Source organism: Panthera onca, chromosome A2 (genome assembly GCF_046562875.1).
Source record: "Panthera onca isolate mPanOnc1 chromosome A2, mPanOnc1 haplotype 2, whole genome shotgun sequence".
Lineage (NCBI taxonomy): Eukaryota > Metazoa > Chordata > Mammalia > Carnivora > Felidae > Panthera > Panthera onca.
In genome coordinates, this window is record NC_138340.1 from 114344433 (window position 1) to 114367701 (window position 23269).

General features: G+C 42.9%; 1 protein-coding gene across 3 annotated transcripts in view; it reads right to left on the reverse strand.

Annotated features, from left to right (window-relative positions):
• Window positions 1-426: 426 nt before the first annotated feature.
• The window catches only part of RAPGEF5 (Rap guanine nucleotide exchange factor 5), a 223463-nt gene continuing 200620 nt past the window's right edge, over window positions 427-23269 (reverse strand). For all 3 annotated transcript variants that reach the window (XM_078441420.2, XM_060632685.3, XM_060632686.3), the window contains 6 exons: window positions 20044-20134; window positions 17857-17907; window positions 16979-17066; window positions 11596-11660; window positions 6403-6457; window positions 427-2228 (listed from right to left, as the gene is read on the reverse strand). In XM_078441420.2, coding sequence (XP_078297546.1) covers window positions 2110-2228; window positions 6403-6457; window positions 11596-11660; window positions 16979-17066; window positions 17857-17907; window positions 20044-20134 — 469 coding nt within the window. In that variant the 3' untranslated portion in view covers window positions 427-2109. The remainder of the gene's footprint in view (window positions 2229-6402; window positions 6458-11595; window positions 11661-16978; window positions 17067-17856; window positions 17908-20043; window positions 20135-23269) is intronic.

Sequence of the window (23269 nt, forward strand, 5' to 3'; positions counted from 1 at the left end):
GTGATGTATGTGTGGATTCATTTGGTTGTGTACATATTTGGATTGGGATCTAAGCAGCAGGTGCTATGTTGAAATAGTTCTCCACTGAAAATTAGTCCTCGAGAGGTCATGTTCTGGTTGGAGTAATGGAGATCTCCTGTGAACAGACACTTAAATTGTAAAATGTGGAGACAATGTCAAAATGGCCTTACATGATTAGACTGACCAAATGATCCTCTCCAGCACAGAGAAAAGGTGAGAACATGGGCTTGTGCTGTACGCCCATGCTGTCCCCAATAATTGCCAAGGGGAGAGCTTCTCCCGTGTTTGATCAGCCATGAGACGAACCGGTTTTTCCTAGTCCTGATGGCTCTGGTCTCCTCCAGTGGGTCTCTGTCCATTCCCAGTAGCCTGGAGCTGATCCCAGTAGCCTGATTCCCAGTAGCCTTGAGTGGACCATCCCCGGATGGTCCCTTTCTGTAAAACTCTGTTAGTTTTCAGGATTGAAGTTTACACGTGCTGGGACAGACCAAATCTCTTTGAAAGTCCTACCCAAAATTTCCTCCACATGGTACCTTCCAGCACGCTCTCAAGCTCAGTGTGGTTCGCGAGCTCAGGAAACAGCACTGCTAACAGGGTATCAGAAAGCATTGGGTACCCAGAGTAATAAGGTGTTAATGGGCCAGAAGGAAGCAGTTCTGTGCAGACACCCGAGAGATGAACAGGCAGGAGAGAACTCACACGTGCAGAAGATGAATGGACTGAATTCATGAAGGAGGGCCCTTGTATTTCAGCAATGCCCACAAGCTTTTTTTGTTCATTTTAAGCTCGGGGGAAATTCTCTAACCAGTTCTTGAGAATAGCATGAGGTTTTCTCTACTGTAGGAGCCCCCATCTCTAAAAATGGGAATAAAAAGTAGACTCGAAGACTCTGAGACTCTGGGGGAAAAAAGACAAATTACAGAAGAGCTCTGGGCCTTGATTAGGAGTGGACTGCAGGACTTTGAAGTGTCCAACATAATCAGACATTTGGGTATTTTGGGGGTTCTTGGCATTTGTTGAGAGATAGGCAGTCACTACTAAATACCTTGCTCTTCTCTAGGGAGTGCTAAGTGCTTCACACACCAAATCCCACTTCACCTCCCTGTGTTGGCTGTTACCGTTCTCTGCGGTGGGCAAAGGAGCCTGCTGGAGGATGCAAAACACTAGGGCATCGCCAGGCACAAGAATGTAGACCTCTGGGACTCTGTTCCCTTGATAAACAGTTACTGAGTGCCTATAATCTATCAGGCGCTGTGCTTTTTCAAAAATCGTATTGTTCCCGTAAGAAATGCGAATCTTCTTGCACACGTAAAGAAAATCTCCAGAAACTGAGCAACGAGTCCACTTCTTAAAGATTACTATTTTTCCTTACTGGTAAAGCAACGTACTCTAACTGGCCTATAGTTGCAAATCGGTTGTGCAGAAACGAATTTCACCTGCAAGCCTACATTGATAAATGATTGTGGATGCAAAGAAATGCATGCCTTGACATTTCCCTTTTGGAAATCAGAGCATGGATGCCAGCTGCGGTCCTAATTTCCTAGACACAAGTGGCTTTTGGTGATGTCACAGTTTGTACTGACAGCGGCCACTCCTTCTCCCTGGAAATCTAGAGATGCCATCACTGTCTTTAGGTGTTCAGATGAGCTGCTTCTTTGACAGCCTATAAACAGTAATCTGTCACCAGGCAACATAAAACTCCCGTTTCGTGCACACTCGTACTGAAATATTGGGTCACTGTAGGACAAGACACGCTCTCGTCTTGACGCGGGCACATCTCAAGTTGAAAACTGGGTTGGATCAACAATGCAGTCATAAGAAACCAGACTTCTCCATTTCAAGAATGCTTCTGACGCTTTCTTTGCCTTCTCATTCTGAGAGCAGCTAGGAGAGGCCTCTCCCCATGTCTGGTGGCTGCCATCAACTTCCTGAACACGCTTTCCTGGGCTTTCCGGTGGGTTCTTATGATATACTGATAAAACTCAGCAACTTCTTTTCTCACAGGAAAGCAACGTGCTCAGCACTGACATTCCCATAGCTCAAAGTGCTGCAAGTTACAGGGGAGGCGAGGCGGTGGGCTTCTGGGGTTCACACCCGAGGCTCGATCCTGTGTGACAACTCAAACAGGGCCTGCTGGCTGTCAATGACATACAGGTGGTTAACGTAGGATTTTAACTCTTGGTGTTCCTTTGGAGACATGTCACCTCCTGGTTTTTGGAAGAAAAAAGTCTCATGAGAACAGAAATGCTACTTCTTTCTCTCTCTTTTTTAAGTATACAATTTTTTTCAAGCATAGAATTTAGTGATTCGTCACTTATGTATAAGACCCAGTGCTCATCCCAACCAGTGTCCTCCCTAATGCTGTTCGCCCCTTTAGCCCTCCCCCCCGCCCCCAACATCCCACCAGCCACCCTCAGTTTGTTCTCTGTATTTAAGAGTCTTTTATGGTTTGTTTCCCTCTCCGTTTCTATCTTATTCGTGCAGAAGTGCTATTTCTGAATACCAGTGACCTCTCTCATTAAGGCTTAGAGTAAATCTAGCAGGGGGATTCTTATTAGTCAGCATCCCAGAGAGGGGATCTTTATCCTAACAGTGGAGATACTTCACCAGCTCAGACCAGCGCCTCAGGTCAGGTCATTAGACTACAAAGGTACTTGTTTTATTAACATCTATGTAACATTTATTACCTAATGTTATCTAGTATTTAGTGACTGTGTTAGTATCCCCCCACTACAGAGTGGGAAACAGCACAGACACACAGCAAGGGAGTGGCAGAACAGGTCCGGCACCCAGACTGTGTGATTCCTGAGTCCATGTCTGAGGTCCCATGTCACAGCAACTGCCATTTAAATAGCTTTCACTGGCTCTTATATCTCAGTCTGGAATTGTCAGAAACCACTGCTAATCTGGTCAGTGCACAGACAAAATGGTTTGTTTTTAGAATTTGTAGAATTCTTTGGGGTCCTTAGTTTTTGAAAAAGTAAAAAAATTAAGGAAGCATTTGAATGAACAGATATCACAGAACTGAACTCAAGGTATACTTAACAGGCAAACAAGTTCCAGAAGCATGTGGCTGGGCTAACATCTACCCAGCAAAGGACAAGGCAAGGTGGTTTTCCACTCCCAAATCCAGGGTGGTTACAAAACTGAAGGGCCACAAGAAGCTTTTAGTGCCCTGTGAACACATATGTGCCATGCTGGTGACAAGTCTGATAAGGAGCCTGATAAAGTAGCCTGGACAATGGGGCAAGCCCACTTCCCATAGGCAAAAACAAACACAATCCAAAAAAAAAAAAAAAAAAAAAAATCCCCCCAAACCTCAAGGCATTGGGAGCCTGGCTAAACTGCTATAGAGGGACAATGTCAATGTGAGAGATGGTGATGTCATATCCTCTTGCTTCACAGAATTTCGGATGGGAGCAGCAGGGTTCAGCTTGAGTAGAGGGGACCAAAGAAAGCTAAGCATTTCAATGCAGCAATTTCTTCTCTTGGTGAAATCCATTTTTTCCTCCTCTGTGACAAATGTGTTTTATAACTTAAGGCTTGCATGTCATGGGTGGCTTGTAATTCTTAGGTTTAATAGCAAATAAGGCTTCCTGGTTTCAAAAGGCAAAAATACCAGGAATTTAAGTTTTTACCATCCCACTTGTTTGGAAGTGACCAAAAAGTTGTATTATTCTAGAACACCTTCTCTGTAAGACACTGAGAGACTGACTGCTTTTGGCTTAGTAAATATTGGTTTCGAAAACATAATCATACAAAGATAATTTTTTTGTTAATTTTTTAACCTTAAGAAGATGGCAGAATGAGTGGTTCCAACCATGACAAGTGACACCTGCATGGCACTTCCAAATTAAAAAAAAAAAAAAATATATATATATATATATACATATATATATACACATATATACACACATATATATATATACACAAACATATATGTTTTAATGTTTATTTTTGAGAGAGTGAGCAAGCGAGCAAGGGAGGGGCAGAGAGAGAGAGGGAGACACAGAATCTGAAACAGGCTCCAGGCTCAGAGCTGTCAGCACAGAGTCTGACGCAGAGCTTGAACCCATGAACCACAAGATCATGACCTGAGCAGAAGTTGGATGCTTAATGGACTGAGCCACCCAGGGGCCCCTTTTTATATTTTATTTTAGAGAGAGACAGCATGAGTGGGATAGAGGCAGAGAGAGAGGGAGAGAGAATCTCAAGCAGGCTCCATGCTCTGCACAGAGCCTGATGCGGGCCCTGATCCCACAAACCTGGGATCATGACCTGTGCTGAAATCAACAGTCAGACATTCAACCAACTGAGCCACCCAGACTCCCCAGAACTTCATAATTTTTAAGTGGCTTGATTAACATTATCTTATTTTATTCCAAATGCTGACATTGGTTTACTATTCCTATATAAGCTGTCAAAATGGATTTCACTAATTTCACTAATAGAACACAAAGAGTTATGCTTTGCGCTACGAGGACTTACTCTCTAGTGATGAGAGGTTCAAGACAGTGTTAAGGCCACCAGGCCAGTATACCCTTCCTGTCCACACTTGCAGAGTCTCCTGGTCAGTGAGACCAGTATCTTAGAATCGGGTGAGTGTGCATAAATACTTGGGAAGCAAAGGTGGATGAGAGAAATATGAACCCAATACTCAGCAGCATTATGCTTGCACATCTGAATGAATCTCTGTGACAATATTATCACTGTTTCTACTATAAGCGCACTGTACTTGTGTTCCTAATGGAAAAATACATAAGCACATATCACATGGTAGTAAGTGATGTAAATATTTAAAACCTTAGGTCCTGGGATGCCTGCGTGGTTCAGTTGGTTGAGTGTCTGATTCTTTTTTTTTTTTTTTTAAATTTTTTTTTTCAACGTTTTTTTATTTATTTTTGGGACAGAGAGAGATAGAGCATGAACGGGGGAGGGGCAGAGAGAGAGGGAGACACAGAATCAGAAACAGGCTCCAGGCTCCGAGCCATCAGCCCAGAGCCTGACGCGAGGCTCGAACTCACGGACCACGAGATCGTGACCTGGCTGAAGTCGGACGCTTAACCGACTGCGCCACCCAGGCGCCCCGAGTGTCTGATTCTTGATTTTGGCTCAGGTCATGATCTCATGGTTCGTGAGACTGAGCCCCTCACAGGGCTCTGCTCTGACGACATGGAACCTGCTTGGGATTCTCTGTCCCTCCCTTGTTCACGCTCTCCCTCTCTCTCTCTCTCAAAATAAATAAACATTAAAAAAAAAAAAAAAAACTTAGGTCCTGTATTTATAACTCTCCCTTTCAAGCACAAACTTTGTAATTCATACAGAAGTTCCGTTGCTCTGTAGGGGACAACACTGCCAGCCAAAACTAGCCAAACAGAAAAAACTTTCTTAAGAATATGCACTAATCCTTAAGGAGTAGGACTTTGATCTTTGTACTTTATACATACTTCCGTATTGTTGAAAAAATTATTTTACAAGGAGGATATATAAAGCAAGTTTTATTTAGTGGTCAGCTTTGATTGATTTATAATTACTGAACTCAACTTTCTATTTTTTTTTTTCTTTACTGCCCTTTATATCTATAGAATCTGCACAAGGCAAAGAAAAGAGTGTGGGTCAAGAAGTCAGGCAGGCTTGGCCTGAATAATGGCTGAATGGGTTAACTCTCTGAGTCTCAGTTTTCCGCTCTGCACCACAGGGTTAATGATCTCCATGCACCAGTCACCAATACTGGTGTCAGGATGCCACTGCCCGTGTGAATGCTCCTTGGACTCAATAAAGCTGATTTCCTTCCTTCCTGCAATGTTTTAACGCTATTTAAACATGGTGTAAATTATGCCTGAGGTTTAAAAAGGAACAGATCTTCCTACTTATGTTAATCTCAGCAGGGAATCCACAAAAGTGCTCAGAAAAATACCTATTCAGTGAAAGGCAGCTCCGGACAGGAAGTTTTTGTTGGAGAGGAGTAAAGATTCTGGAAGGCTGCTTCAGGCACTTTTACAAACCATATTCCAATTCCAGGAAGGCTCTAAGCAAGAAGTTTAGGCACAGGGTCACCCCTGATAAACCCACTGGTAATTCTGAGCCAAGGGGCAAGCAAACAGACTTTCAGGCTCAGGGGTGTGGGGGTGGGGGGGCCCTCTGCTCATCGAAAGTCACTCTGTACAGTGTAAACTTGCTGCCAAGAGAGGATAAAAAAACTGCCATATCTTGTTTTCCTTTGCATCCCAAATATGAAGTGAAACTAAGAAAGAATATAGTAAATGCATATAAGACTTTATAATCTGTTTCAGTTTATTACCACCAAATACTTGTGATAAGGTCACAGTCTGTACCAATGTAGGGTGAATTTACATTCCCTGGCCAACTTCAATTACTCACCAAACTGGTTAGTCCTGCAGTGCCTCAGGGTCCGGACAGTGTCTGCAATCATATGCTGGAAGGCAGAGCAGAAAATGTATCGGTGGAAGGGTCATTTAGGGTGTTTCTGAAGTATGCCTACTGGGATGAAAGCAGAGTGCACCCTTGGGTGCAAACGGCATCGCTGCATTTGGAACTGGACTTGACTTCAACTGAGAATACTGAGCTTGGATTACAAAAGGATATTCAGTCTTCATCTGTCAAAACAGAGCCCCCAAACCTGGCTGCACAGATTCTAACTGGGTTTCCTCATGCCACCGGGTCTAACAGTCCACCGTTTACACACCGTAAAGAGGTACGGCATTCCCACCCCATCTGCCTGTCCAAACCTGCTTAGGCTTTTCCCTTCCAGGGATGTTTTGCCTGCTCTCGGTGGAGCCTTTCTGAGATTTCCCTTCTGAACTTGGGAGGCTCCCTTGTACAGTATACACTGGCCTCGTGTGGTTGGCGCTGCTCTGGATCTTTGCGCCTCTTCCAGGCCGGGTGCCAGTAGAGGGCTCCGCACGCCCAGCACCTGCCATATGTCACACAGTGATTCCGGTACTTGCTGAATGCAGACAGGAACTCTGGTGGCATCAAAGACTCAAGTATGCAAATCGCGACAGGAAATGACACAGTCACAAAAGGCAAACATTTTCTAAAACGCCAGTATCTTTAAAGAGACTGTTTTTGGTTTGGTTTATATTCTCTCCTACGGTCTTCAGGATTCTACTTTGTTTCTTCAGTGTTCTCACTGATCTCTAGGCAAAAGTCTTCTTAGCTTACAGCTGCCTTTGACAAGATCCCATTAGCTCATACTTGGGTACCTTCAAGAGTCTTCTAGCTCTATCATTTCTAATTTCCCGTGACGAAGAAGAAAGACAGCATTTAGGACAACACCATTTTCCACTCCTGTTTCTCCCCTACTGTTGCCAGAATCATCTCCAAACACTGCTGCCATTGTGTTATCGTCCTCTGGAAAATCCACGTCGACTTTCTAATTTGTTTCATATCAAAATCCAAACATCGCCCAACGATTCAAGAAATCAACGTTATTCATTATCTGCTCCTCCAAGCTTCCCCAAACGTGTCAACATCTTTCACATTCCACATGTACACACCAGTCAGAGGCTCATCCATACACAGCAAGCCCTCAGTGAATTATTGCTACAAGAATAATTTTGGCGTGAAAAAATTTTTTTTTACTTAAAACCTGTCAGAACTATAGAAACTTTATTTGAATGTGACCTACTTATTAAATTGTTCTCAACTGTGTTTCCAATGTATTTCTATTCAATAGTGGAAAATTAAATAGGACAGTGATTATATAGCAGGACCTCAAGTTGCATTTGTAAAGGAAATGAGACGTGACTCACGTCTGTGAAAGTATTGTTATGTTTCCTTCCCCAAATGTTACCACTATTCCCAGGGCAGCTCTCTCGTTCTAAGCTATGGCGTCACACTGATTTCTATCCTCTGCCATTTAGGCAGCTCACGGGAGCCTTGAGCTGATGCAGGGTTGAGGGCTGAGTGTGGCAGTGAAACCTGAGTCCTCCCCATCTTCAGGTTTTCTGAAGGGGGGAGGGGGAAAATGTGGTAAAGGATGAGGCTCTCAACACTGAGGAGTAAAGAGAAGAAAGAGAGAAAGCATTTGTTTCTTCATTATTTAATAGTTCGCGACTGAAACGTTTAGAGCTGCTGAGACAGCAGAGGGAACAATGGAAATCTTATTAGACCCAATGAGTGCTTCTGGGCCTTCGTGTCATCTGACTTAATGTGTCGGCCTGTATCAGCCAGATAAAGAGAATACACTGAATGATTTGCTAGCTGGCTTAAGCTAATATCCATCATGAGGCATTGGCTTCTCCCAAGTTAATTCAGTTAGGTTCTATTGGTTCATTATTGTGAAAGATGATCCTGTTTTAGCTTAAGTGAAACTCTGTCCCTTGCTAAGAAACATTCCTTGAAAACGCTGACTTTATTAGGAAATTCAGTCTCATTCTCCAGCATCCAAGTATAATGTAGGGCTATGTACATTGTATAATAGGTTTTTGTCCTTTGAAAAAATTTGAACTCACCCTGTCTTCTCTGTGCAAGGAGGGGGTCAGCAGTAGGTGTGCTCCATACTAAGAGCCATCTACTGTGTGAGGACCAGGAACTCGCTCATGTTACAGAACCTGATCTGTCTAGAAATGGTGGGCTAGCCGGCGTCTGATGGATGTATGTGGATGTTATGGCCCGCTGTGTACATGCATAACTGCATTTAGCTTCTAGTTGTCTTTTTTAAATAAAGTTCTCTTTGAGAATTTACAATTTAAAAGAGAATATTATTACTTATTTATGCCATGTTATTTCCTTAAGGCATCTTAAAGGATTAAGGGGGTACAGACAGTTATTGACACTAAAAGAAGTACTATTTGTTAGACTACGTTTTGCTCCCAGAGGTTAATCTGAAGTCTTTTTTTTTTTTTTTGAGAGTGAGAGAGAGCCTATGTGTGTGCACCAGCAGGGAAGGGCGGGAAGGAGGAAGAGGAGAGAGAGAGAATCTTAAGCAGGCTCCACACCACCCAGTGTGAAGCCCAATTCAGGGTTCCATCTCATGACCCTGGGATCACGACCTGAGTCTTAATCAAGAGTCAGATGCTTAATTGACTGAGCCACCCAGGTGCCTCAGTCTGAAGTCCTGACACATCTGAAAGCAAGACCCTAGATGACATTAGCTGTTATCCAAAGGCGTCCACTGGATTGTTGGAGAAAGTAGCAGAAGCCCAGAAATGCTGGTCAGAATGAGAGACAGGGATGTGGGGATCTTTCCATGGCTTTTTCCCATTTGTGCCTTTATTGAATCTTTCTCTGACTTCAGTAGCACTATCGGAGGGGCAGTAACACAAGGAACTTGACCAAACCACTGGCTCACCTGGGGGAGAAGGTCAACTGCTGGTCTGCTCTTAACAACAGACAACAGTCGGCTTTATAACGAGCGCAACTGTTCTCCCGTGTTCCGTCTAAGTTAGTCAGAGGGTAACTCACTAGACCTTTGTGCTGAATTCTACTCAGAGTGACACCCCTCCTCCCGCATCTCCACACATGCTCTCCAAAGCTTGTCAGGCATTCTTAACCACATGTGCTGGCCGGGATTTGAAGTAGATATTGACCACAGGCTTCATCTGCCTGAAATCATTTCATTAATATCCAACACTGGAGATTAACCTACACAAAGTCTAGAATGTTAGTGCCTATAGTCTTTGGTTGCAAACAGGTACCCTGGGATCTTCACAACATGACACAGTGAGGGGCACCTGCCTGGGTGGCTCAGTCAGTTGAGCATCTGATTTTGGCTCAGGTCATGATTCGTGGTTTGTGAGTTGGAATCCCACATCAGGCTCTGTGCTGACAGCTCAGAGCCTGGAGCCTGCTTCAGATTCTGTGTCTCCCTCTCTCTGCCCCGTCCCAGCTCACACTCGGTCTCTGTCTCAAAAATAAATAAACATTAAAAAAAATTACAATTATCTTTAAAAAAATAGAACATGACACAGTGATACAGAACGAGTCTCTAAAGAGTACGTACAAAAAAGCCTCACTCTGAATATCTACTTCTGGCTGTGCTGGTTTGACTGTAGCATCTAAAATAATTGAGCTCTGGAAAGCCTGCTTGGCTCAGTCAGTTGAGTGTCTGACTCTTGGTTTTGGCTCAGGTCAGGTCATGATCTCACAGTTTTGTGAGTTCCAGCCCCGTGTCAGGCTCTGTGCTGGCAGCACAGAGCCTGTTTAGGATTCTCTCTCTCCCTCTCTCTCTGCCCCTCCCCTGCTTGTGCTGTCTCTGTCTCTCTCAAAATAAATAAATAAACTTAAAACTTTTTTAAATAACTGAGCTCTGGTTCCAAAGCACTTAGCACAGGGGGATTTAAAGAGTACAGGCACATCCACTTTAACAACAACTTAACCAGATGTGCCGGCCAGGATTTGAAGTCAAATCAGTCATTCTCAAGTGATTAAAATGGAGCTACTGCAGGATATCCCAAGACGTCTCTCTCCCAGATTCTAGGTGCTTGGATTTTCAAGTGGCACAGCGGTCCTCTGTCACTTCACCCCATGTGTGGTGAGTTAACCTGACGATTACAGCCGGGCACTTATGAGGCAAAGGTCAGATGCCAAACCCCGCTCGGACTCATCAGTTTGTACCGTTCTTTGGTCATGGTCGGCAACCCGGCCTCACTCAACCTTCTCTCACATGCCTGACCCAGTCTCACAGGGAACCGGGGGTCAGTTCCTGAAAGAGTTCATACAAATCCATTACCATTACTGAAAAGGTCACTCAAAGGTCAGGATCTACGGACTGGGGTCACTGGTATCATCTTTAACCATGAAGGACAGTCTAATCTATGAGACTCAAGTTCATCTGGGGACAGATCCATTCTTGCAGTCCACGGGGCCTCTCTGGAGCACTCCTCATTTACACTTGCTCAGTTCTCCCTAGCAGCTCCTCCTCTGCCCTAGGCCAGTCAGAAAGGCTAGGAGGAGCTCACAACAGGAGGAAGTACCTGGGAAGGTCTTAGAAATACTTCAGGAAGGGGAATTTCAGTAACTCGTAAGGGAGGACTGATTGGGAACCTTTCACTTGAGAGCAGGGAGTGCACTCTGCCTGAGCTGCTGTCTCCACAGTCCACTGTGCTCCACAGGCGGACAGAGGGGTGGTGCTTCCTCTCAGGCACAGCCTGCGAATTCCACCTTTGCATCCAGTGGGGAGCACTGAAGATGAACGCATCTCCCCAGAAGCAGAGCTTTTTCCTGGGTCCTGGAAGCAGTATACACTGAGACGCAGAGCGATGCCTTTCAAGCAGTAAAGCTTAACCTCCTGTCTTAGTGACAGAACCTTACAGGTTTTATTTCCAGTTTAGTAACACACACACAACCACTGATATTAATTGAATGAAGTCTCATTTTCAAAAATAAAAAGCAGACTTTCATAGTCGGTCCTCAAAACCTTGTTAGCACACTTATTTTTCACTGGAATACATTTTATTGACAATGCTGAACGTACAGCAAATAAGCTCCTGGAAACCACCATGTATTCAGAGGAGAAAAATACTTAAACCATTTGTTTCTTAGAACAAGAAGGAAAAGCATGCACTTTCCTGACAGTGGGAAAAGGGAGAAATAGTGAAATGTACGTACCAGTTTTTCAAAATTGACAAGATTATCCAAAAATGTTTTATTTCCTTCATGAATAAATGTTACATCTGAAAATTAAAAACAAAAAGACATATGTGCCATTAGGAATGGATCATGAGTCAGGGCTAAGGAGGTCCAGAGGCAATGCAACTTATTAATTTTTCTTAAACATCATGCATTACTCCATGCATTTGACAAGGCAACTTGAACCTGAATCTGTATGGTATTCGATGTGAAAAGGCATAATTTATAAGTGAGGGGGAGGAGAGAATATTATAACATTAATGCAGTTATATATTTTGCACTTCAACGTGCTCGATAGAAGCTAACACTATTCTATAACTTAACCAGTCCATTATGTTTTTTTGACCAGAACACTGAGCAGGAAAGAAATAAATACCCAGAAACAAAGGAATTTTCATATTTATGTGTTTACTTTTTAACAATCCCTGGCAAAGTGTATGTGGCCTGCTTTATCTACATTAGAAGATTTAGATTTAGATGTTAAAATGTAGATTTTTCGGTCTCAAAGCCGGTGCCTGATTGTGTATCAGAAATGAGGAAAGGGATGGGTTAGAAAATGGCGGTTTCTGGCCCTACTCAATGGGTGGAAAGCATCACTGATGAAAAGAACATATGGAAATTAGGATGAAGGTACATTTTCAGAGGAAGGGAAAGTTACATTTGGTTTGAGCCTCACCTGCATGGGAAGTGACAGAAGATACTCAAAGAAAAGCCTCCTTTTGGTTGCAAAAAACCTGAATGCCTCCTCTAGAGAAAGGGATTTGGGAATTAGTTACAATAAAGACAGCAGCTGAAGCTCAGTGAGTGGATGACTCAGAAACTCAGATCAGAGGGTCAAAGACAGAGCACTAGGGAATCTTCACAGATAAGAATCAAAGAGCCTGCAAATAATCATGTCGGATCACAAACATGCAGGATAAACCAAATGAAAATTATCTTGTTGAAATAACCTGACATAAAAGAGGCAAAAGAACAGCTTAAGATTCCTATAAATAGAAAGGGAAAGCATTTGCATTTAATCAAGACTTTCATCCTGCTGGTCCCTATGGGGCAATTACGAGGTAGGTGCTGGAAACCTGCCTGCAAGACACTTGGCTGCTGAGCTCTGACTGCCCACCAGGGGATGACACCAGCCACAGACCTACATGATCCCCTGATCCAAACCTTTCCTCAAGGAACCCCTTATATACAGCTTCTAGCACCGACTGCAAAGTTTTCCTAAGCTTTTTCCCCCTTTACTAAAATTGATGTTCTAATAGGAAAATAATTTACAATTACACAGTTGTCTGAAAGACTCTGGTTATTTTGTCTTTCATGACTTTGCTTTCAAAAAAGAACCATAAGCTTTCATTCTGTGACACGATACTTAGAGTAGTCGGCGCATGAGCTTTTCCTTTTTTTTGTGTGTAGCAAATAAGCGCGTGTGCACTCTACCTACATTACACACCACCTAAAAGCCCAGTCTCCCCTAACTCCCTGAGACCTCGGGTTACAAATGCCCTCTCTGAGTCACTTGGGCCATTTCCCCAATGTTACATTATTGTCCTCTTCTCCCTATGTTCCCGAGGATGATGATGAGGGGTGATGACAATAATGGCACTTATCTCTATTAACAGCATCAGAAAGGGCATTAACAGAAGACTGTAAGGTAAAGCCTTAGCAGGACAGAATGTGAAGAAACTGGGAGCCAAAGAACATGCACAGCTGGCCCAGCATCACAGCTCTACTCCTCCCAGCCAGGGCTCAAACCCAGGGAGCCTGCTTCCTCTTCCCCACTGTGCCTCTCTGGGAGCTCACATTGAAAGGACTTGGACATTTCTTACAGCCCGTTACAGTCGCCTGGCTAGATTTATGGCATGTGGGGTGTGTCTGCAACTTTTCAAATCTTTCCTTTGGTGGCTCCCTCTCTTTCCTCCAACCTAAGGTCTCTTCACTTCTTGGGTGGTCTCAACCCCAACCCTTAGGGCTTGGAGGTCAGGCTGATGAGCATGAGAAGAAGGCAGGGAAGGTGCTTGGGGCCGGGTGGAAAGGGCAGAGAGGCTGGAGGGGCTGCCACTCAGGAGAGGGGGTTCAAGTGGCTGAAGGTTTTGATGCAGTTGAATGGCAGGTGATGCAGTCAGAAGGGAAGGGAAGGAAGGGGAGGGGAGGGAAGAAAGAAAGTTGGGAGGGAAGGGGACAGAGAGAAAGAAACCTGGGACCTCAGAACTTAAGTCGTGGGAGGGAAGGGGGAAGGGAAGGGGGAAGGGAGGGGAGGGAAGGGAAGGGAAGGGAAGAAAGTTGGGAGAGAAGGGGACAGAGAGAGAGAAAGAAACCTGGGATCTCAGAACTTAAGTCATGGGCTGTGAAGCAATTCTGGGTACCCACCAGGCTGAGTGTGTGAAATGAGTACCTTTCATCTGGAGACACCTGAACACTCTCCAAACACTTCATATAACAGAAGTGCCAGACAAAATGACTCCACTTGTTGATGGCAATTAAAAGAGGAGGAAGAAACACCAGTTTTCCTTTTATTTAAATACACTCGCAAACCTGCAATAATCATCTCTTCTCTAAAATACATACACAACCCACTGGAGGACTTCAGTTAATCTTCAAACACCTGCTGATTATTGACTCTACTGGAAAGGACTACCATCTTCAAAACGCTGAATGAAACAGACTATTTGGCTGCTTTGGACTTTAGCTTAGCTGGATCCTTTCTCCTACACTTATTTAGGGTTTCCTATTCATCTGTTTTCTGAACAGATTCCACACCACAGTATGGGGGCAACTAAATCAAAAGGCAAGAATTCAACTGGGAAACAGGAAAGCTGAGGCCTGGAAGGATCCTCAGATTACCTGATAATCTCCATGCTTACTGGGAACTGTCTCAACAAAAAAAAGAAAGAAAGAAAGAAAGAAACATGGGAGGCCTAATCCTTCTTAACATCCAAGGGGTTCAATTTGATCCTTTTTCTCTAACTAATAGCAACCCAAAGTGGGAGGCACAAGGGGCAGAACAAGTTTTCATTAATTAGGTGGTTGTTCTAAAGTAGTTTATTACAACTTAAAAATTTTTTTGCAATTAAAAAAACCCCCAAATTAATGTTATTATTTTTTTTAACATTTATTTATTATTGAAAGACAGAGACAGAGCATGAGCACGGGGGTGGGGGGAGTGCAGAGAGAGGAGGAGACAAAGAATCTGAAGCTGTTAGCACAGAGCCCGATGTGGGGCTCTAACTCACAAACCCCAAGACCATGACCTGAGCCGAAGTCAGAAGCTTAACCGACTGAGACACCCAGGCATCCCAATGTTATTTTTTCCAAAATGTTTTGTTCCAGGCATGATATATACATATTTTAAATTTCACATTATATTCCTTTGGAAATTATTTCAGACAAAATGATAATTTTATTAAAAATTTTTTTTTAATTTTTATTTTTCAGAGAGAGAGACAGAGAGAGAGAGACAAAGTATGAGTGGGGGAGGAGCAGCGAGAGAGGGAGACACAGAATCCAAAACAGGCTCCAGGCTCTATCAGCACAGAGCCTGATGCGGGGCTCGAACCCACGAACTGTGAGGTCATGACCTTAGCCGGCATCAGACGTTTAACTGACTGAGCCACCGAGGCATCCCAGAAAAAAATGATAATTTTAAATAAAGTGTTAATGATGTTTATTTTTATAATCACAAAATATTTAAAAGGGAAAACTGCTTAAACTCAAAAAAGCCTCTAATAAAAAAAAAGAAAAAAATGTTTAATTTACTAGAGTGAATGAATGTATTTTCAGTAGAAAAAAAGGGAAATTTGTTTTGCTGCCAACAAAGAGGTGTAGATAAACTCAGTAGAGCAGAAAATTGCATCTAAGCTAAGATATAAGTGTGAGACACTTGGCTGCATTAAATATTTTTTGGGGGGAAATCAAGAATATACAGCAAAAAACACTGCTCATATTTAAATAAGCTAAAGGGACATTGTCCATTAACTTCTCATTACCTTACAAATTTTGTTTCAAATTGTTTTCTGCTTAAAATCAATTCCTTTCCCAGATCTGTCTTCATTTCCTGCTTCCTATTTGTGTCTAAATGATTCTAAGTGTTAAGTCCCACCTGCCACCCGCACTGTCCAGGTGAAGGTGTTTTATTTTGCAAATAAAAATCATAAGCCTGAATAAACGTTTAAATTGCTATTTTGGCATTACAATCCCTCCTTATTTCACCCATTTACATTTAGCAGAATCTTTTCAGCTTGAATGCAGCATCTATATGCCTCTCAGTTGTGCTAACACAGTATTGTTTCACAAAGATTCTTGCTTGATACTAGATGCAGGCTAGATGAGGAGCTGCAGGGAATCACAGCGACTCAGAAATTCTCCAAGCTCGGGTTGTTCCGGAGAGAAGCTGAGGAAGGAAGATCAGCTTTATTGTCAGTGGGGGTAGCAATGGGGGGAGAGGAGGCAGGGAGCCTGGCCAGGACACCCAACAACACAGTTACTAGGTAACTCATTTCCAGAATCACATTTACGAGTCCAGCTACTGGGGCCAGACCTAGCAGGAGTTACATGCCTCTGAAGGGCACAGGCTATATAAAAGAGTATGCCTATAAAATCCCTTGGGAAGAATCAAAATATGGCCAAAAAAAAAAAAAAAAAAAGACCAAATCCCTTTTCCCTGGAAAGCACCTAGGTAGAATATATACTGAATGTTAGCAGAATAGGCCGGTATAAAAAGAACTTCCTTTTAATTAAACCTCTTGGTTTGAAAGAGACCACTGAGATCTCATTAACAAATGTAACTAACATGTTTCAGGATGAATTATTTGGTGCTCTATAGGAGAAGTCAGGGGACCAGCTTGCAGCTGTAACATATTTTCCCAAATGGATTCCATTACTGGAAAAAGAAAGTACGTCCTCCATCAATAATTTTCATCCACTATACTGCCTGTGTTGACCACAGGTATTTGTCACACAGCAGCAGCCAGTCAGGGAGATCCCTGAAATTTAAGCTGCAAATATAGAGAGCATGATCACTGTTTGGTTTCTTTATCCCAGCCTTATTCTTGGTTGAATTAAGTGGATGGTAAACTCTAAGAAACTAAGACCATGCTTAGAAGCAGAGCAAAATAAAAACACATGTTTCCAGTCCCAAGTTTTGGAAGTCAGGTGAAAATGCTTTGTTATCTCTCGGGTACAATTAAGTATTTCTGGTACCTCAGAAATAATTGAGCGTTTGAAAAACAATCACAAGAAAACACAGGTGTAATGTCAAAATTAGTCTCATGAAATACACCTAGAGTCCCCCCTGTTTTTTTCAGCCCCGCGTAGTTAGAATGACACATTTCTGAAGATGGAATTGCACAGCATAAAACAAAATTGTTACCTTTAAGCAACAGGGGCATGAATGGGATTTTGGGTGGTTTCATCTTTTTGAAAGCATCTCTGTAGGCTTTGTGATTCAGGGAAGGATCCTGCCAAACCAAGCAGATGACAAAGAGAAAGAAAAATCAATGTGCTACAGAAACAATTCTAAATCCACTTTTGCTATACAATTTGAACATGATTTAGATATTGAGAGGTTCTTCCTCAGAACAAAGTAGATAAAGGTTTCCTAGGAGAATAAACTCGCTACATTAGGGCAAGAAATGTAGGCAATGAACGAAAGTCAACTTATTGGTTTACAATAATGGGAAATGACTGCAAAAGAGAGGCACCTTTTGATTGCCCTATTATTTTCCTCAAATAGGTTTCTTAAGTACAGTTTCCTCTGCATAATTTCTATCATGAGGTAACCCCAAAGTCTTTTGTTAGGTACACTGCAAAGAAACACCTCCCTTATAATGCACAGACAATGCACAGAAAGTAAGAGCACATTGTTTTATTGTGTTCTGAAACATTAAAAAAAAACCCTAAATCTAAGAAATGGTAGAAAGGAGAAAAAGGAGAAAACAGTAATGCATAAGACACTGACCACACACTCCATGTATACCAGTTAATTCTGTAAGCTTTGAAATGGACTAGGTACTTAAAAATCTTCATTGTCCAAATGAGGTCAAAAGGACCATTCTCACTACCTTTTTCCATGGAGGGGAAGAGGCATTAACTGTCCATTCCTTCATTCCTTAAGAAGTAAAGCTACATTTTCATACACAAGTGATGTAGGCTAAGCTACTGGACAACGTGCTGACCATTACAATCTAGAAGGAAATTTGTTACGATCCATTAATTTGAAGAGTAAGTCCCCTTTGGCTCGCTACTTACTGTTAAACTTTCGAGTTCAGAGAAAAGTTTCTTAAACTTCCCAGGGATTTTCTAAAATCAAACAAACGAAATACAAAAAGGAAAAGGTCAAAGAAGTCAGTTATTTTCAGAGGCACTAGGGGGAACTTTTCCTAAGCTGTGCTGGCATGTGTCCCATTTCTGAGCATAAATACCTCTATCATTTGATTCTACGCCACTTGCTTCTCACTAGGCAATCTTCATCATTCCTTAATGTGACATTCCTTGGGAATGCTGCTCAAGACAGTTTAAAATAATGCACAGCTACATGACTCAGGAATCTAGCTGGTCAGACATTCCACACACGGGTGATTTTTTAATACAAACTTTTGAATTTCAGCTCCATATCCCACCTTCGGCGAATGCTCTGGTCTTCTTATAGACTCTTGCTGAGTGGGAAATAATATTGGCTGACATTTTTTGTCTAAATGATAGAACTGTGTTTCACAGCAGAGGGCTAAATGGTGAAAGGCCATAAAAACCCTAAGTGATGAAGCCTGCACGTCAGTGGGAACGAACTACTACTGAATAGTAAAGAGCAACCACATCAACATCATAGAGGGTAGAAACATATGCCATCCTCCCAAATAAAAATTTGGGCCCAAGCAAGAAGCACCTGGGATTTTCCAGCCTAGCTCTGACACGATTAAGGGAAATACTGGATACCTTCCATACTGACTTAGTAGTCAGTCAGTCTGAATTTGAATTCCGACTCTGCCCCTTTCTAGCTGCGTGGTTTGCTGTGAGTCCCCACTTGCCCTTCTGTGGTCCAAGTGGAGCTGGTCCAAGACCTTCTTCTTGTTTGCCCGGCCCATTATCTACCAGCCATGGCACTGATGAGTGCCCTATACATGGTAGGCAGTCAACATGTGCATGAAATGCATGCTGTTGGAACTTAATTATTTCTCCTCTCAATTTCTGCAAATCAAAGCTTCTTTCCAGGTTTAATTCAAATTCCACTTTCTTCTGACCCTTGCTGGCCTTTTCCCTCCTGCTCTGATTGACTGTGGCCTTTGTTGGCCATCTCCTTTCATCTCACAATGTGTGTGCAGGTCGTGTTTGCTTAACCAGGGAAGGCAGACCTTTCGTTTCTTTTGCACTCCTTTAAGGGGCGGTGACCCTGACCCTCAGGTCACCACCATGCATTCCAATGAAGTATGGCCCCTGAAGCAAAGACAGTGAATCCCCGTTATTCAGAGCTCTGAGTTGAGATCTAATGTAAGAAAAAGCTAGCTGGCCTAGGTTGTAGGAGTTTGAATCAGGGGACCATCAGAATGGAGTAGTGACAGGAGCTGAATCAGAGAGGGCTGGAGAGAAACTAAGACCACAGGAGCCACATGGAGCTCAGGGTCATAAGGGAGAAAGAAGCCTGAATGGTTAAAGAGAAAAGGATGAGGGAGAGAAAAGGTGCATGCAGTGCGGTAGCCAGTCAGTAGGGAACAGAGAGGCAGAGAAAGAAACAAAAGTCCAAAAAGAAGGTGATGGGGCCCGGGGAGAGGCTGAGAGCCCTGTATCTGTGCCTAGACACATTTAGGGGCATCTCAGTTTCAGTTATTTTCTCATAGGCCCTTTATAGTCTGCGGTTCAGAACTTGGACTAACTTGAGTGGGCCTCTCCACCTTAGAACCGGAATGGCCATTATCACGCAACACTGACAGAGGCAGAGCCCTGACTTGTGAAGCCTGAAACATACTACTTTGCGGGCCCCTCTTTGGAAAAAAGAATACAAAATTACTTTATGTCTGCAAATTTTACAAAGATACACATCCTCCACTGAACACAATGCCAGGGGCAATGCGAGAGAAAGGACCAGAAGCTTAAATTCATTAGCATCTCAACAAATCTGCTCTGGACATATGTCATCACTTCAAAAGGACTAGCATGGGACTGTAACCACACTATCATGGCAGCAGGGCAGAAAACAAATATGCATGTGTGTACAATTTATGTTCTATTATATATATAATAGAACCATCCTGAAGACCATGTGATCAAAATAGTTCTACTTGACACATTCATTTTTAACATTTTTTTTGAGTGGTACTTAACCTCATTTAAACCATTTAAGTCAATGTATTTTAAATAAAGGCCTTTTGTTGGCATGTTTCCCCTTCAGTTTTATTTGTCCCTATCCCACTTCCCCCTTTCATGTGGGCCCCCAAGGCTCACCTCCCAGGTCTGCGACAGCCGACTCACAGAAGCAGTGTTGAGACCCATCACAATAGCAAAGAAAGAATTCAGGTTTCTCTGGGCTTTGCAGCTATGGAATAAAAGAAAGTACAAGGTACTTGGAGCAACGTGCTTTTGCCAGAAGGCCACAAAAGATAAAGCCCAAAAGACTGTCCTAGGCCACAGAGTTCAATGTCCAGGACAGGGCTGAACTTTGCCCCATGGCCAACACACACTGACCGCCCCGATGGGTGGGGAGTGGTATCCCCTCCACTGTTCCTAACACAGGGGACAGATTCCAAATGCTTGGGCTCATCCTTACCTCTAGGGAAAGATCTGTGCTCCTGACACCCCCCAGACGCCTCAAAAGATTCCTCCTTTTAAAATATCTATTTTGGATGATGCATTTAAAATTTCAACTGAAAACTCATGAATTCGTGTTTCTTTATACAGAGCAAACTCTCATTATAACAGCTCTCTTGCCCATCTCTTTAATCAGGATGCTGTCTTTATGTTTTGACAGACAAGCCCCTTCCACCTCAGTGGTCCAAGCTTCCCCTCCCATGACATTCAGATGCATTTTCCTTGCTATCAACAAAATAGCTACTGTATTACATATCTATATAAAACATGGCATGTATCATGGGGGATACTGTCCCACATTTCTCATTTAGAGAAAGAGAAGGAGGAAAAAACGCAAAATAAAATCCCATTGAGCTCCATTCACTCTGTAAGCTTATCTGTTCTGCATAACGTCAGTCATGCCCTTCAACCTAATTGGTTAAAATTCCACAAACTCTCAAAACCCCCAGAGGGGGCTTGGTCTCCCAGTTCAGCCAGGACAGCCTGCGAGTTGCAGACACTCCTTTTTCTGGGGTGCGTTAAAAAAACACTTCTCTGAGACTAGCTTTTAAAATTAAGAAATCACTCTAATTTGATAAATATGAAGAAATATGAAAATGCTCAACAGTAAGCCAGTGCATAAAAACTACCTGGTGTATAATAACTTAACTTGTACCAGATGCTGTCTCTCCCATCACATCTTCACCAATATCTTAGATGGAACTTGGGAACAGTGTATATATAACTCTGTATCCTGCTTCTTCAATTATACTCTGATACAGTATATATTATGAATTCTTCCCTATCATCAGTGGTTCTATAACTTCATCAAAAATATATTTCATGATGTGTTTACTTATTGCCCTATTGACATTTAAGTTATTCTCAATTCAATACAGAATGCAACAATGAGTATCTCTGTGTATAAAACTTTTCAACTGTATTTATAGGTTTTTTGTTGTTGTTGTTGTTGTTGTTGTTGTTGTTGTTGTTGTTGTTTTGAGAGAGAGAGAGCATGTGCACAGGCAGGAGAAGGGTGGAGAGAGAGGGGAGAGAGAATCCCAAGCAGGCTCCAAGTTCCGCGTTGAGCCTGATGCAGGGCTTGATCTCATGACCTCACTGAAATCAAGAGTTGGATGCTTAACCAACTGAGCCTCCCAGGTGCCCCTATCTATCGTTCTTTTAATTAAGTTAGACCTCCAGTCATTACATGATTCGTCAAAAGCTATCCTTGAACTTAAAGGTTCTGGTAATAACTGTCCCCAGAAACTATACTGCTTTCCAGTGACACAGACTGGGTATAAAAGTATCTAGTTTAGAACCAGAAGAATGCTTGGGGTTGTGGCAGGACCCCCACGGGGTTGTGTATGTGGGGCACATACACAGCTGCATGTGCCCTGGCAGGTCCTCCCTAAGTGGCCTGCTCCTAGTTCCAGCCCCATGGGCTAGATACTGCCCAATACAGCTGTGCCTGGGCTCCAGGGCAGAGAAGGTCAATCGGGGAGCATTTCGAAGTTCTATCCCCATTAATTGTGGAACCTGGAAAGGTGCTGCTGTCTCCATACCTAGGGTCCAGAATATGTGGGGTGGACACAGTCCTGCAGGACCCCCCACTGCTGGGTCTCCATGGGCCCAGTGACTGCAGTTAGAGGGGAGGCAAGAGGACTCAAGACTCAGTCTGATTGGTCACTTCATCCGGTTTCTGCCACCATTCTCCTGGGTGAACGCTATTTGGTATATTCCATGATAAACAAATAAAGATGCCTTCTGGTCAATGATTTAGAAATCCACCTGTTTTTGTAAATCATTGGTGACTAAAGGCATCAATACTTTGACTCTGCTTCCCTTCTGTCATCCACTTCCCTCAGTCTACCCTTTCTGTTTCATCACACCCCTGGAAAGTTCACACCAGCCAGGACAGACTTGAGTCAGCTCCATTCCTCTCTCTCACTTTTTAAAGATTTAAGTAATCTCTACAGCCAACGTGGGGCTCAAACTTACAACCCTGAGATCAAGAGATCAAGAGTATGCTCTATCAACTGAGTTAGCCAGGCATACCCCCTTCTTTTTCAGTCAGCTCATCTCTTGAAGTGATGATTTGAGGTGAGAGGCTCCTGTGGTCAGCAAGAACTCTCCAGCCCCTACATCACAGCACGTCAGCTGGAGGCTCTTGCTTACTCCCAGGTCCTCTCACATTCCCAGGCTCCACGGTTCTGTGATTCCTCACTAGACATTAAGTTCCTTATGGCTTGAGTATGTATGTATTTCATTTTTATATTCTGCCCGTCACCTGAAAGCCTTGTAGACAGGCAGCTTTTCACACAGCACTTTCTGGAGTTGAAAACAAGACTCTTGGGGGAAATGGTTTTATCGTTATTCATTATAAAAAGGTTTATTATTCCTCATTTTATTCAACACCATTTATCTGCAATCTTAGATAGAATTCTCATCTTTTTATCTTTAGCTCCCATAAACAATTGCCTTTTTTTAAGTCATCCTTACAATAATAATTTTAAAAAAAGCACATATAACTAATGTCTGAACCTGTAAGTAGAAAAAATGATTTCTCTAGAAGACAAATTGATACAGTACCAATGTTGGATACCAGTCCAGTCTGGAATCCTTTGTTACCCAGGTTCATTCATTCCATGATAAGAACAGACTGACACTGAAACATTCCAGTTTAGCAAACATTCCTTTGTCTGTGTGAGGAAATAAACTCCACTCAAACCACAGAGGTGGGGGATGGGGTTGGTGAGAAGGAAGGGAAACATGAATATGCAAATAGATGCCTTAGGCAGGGGAGACACTTCATGATCATGGAAATTACTGTTTTCCCTTGGTTATTCCTACTAGTGTGATTATGAGGAATTTAACTTTATGT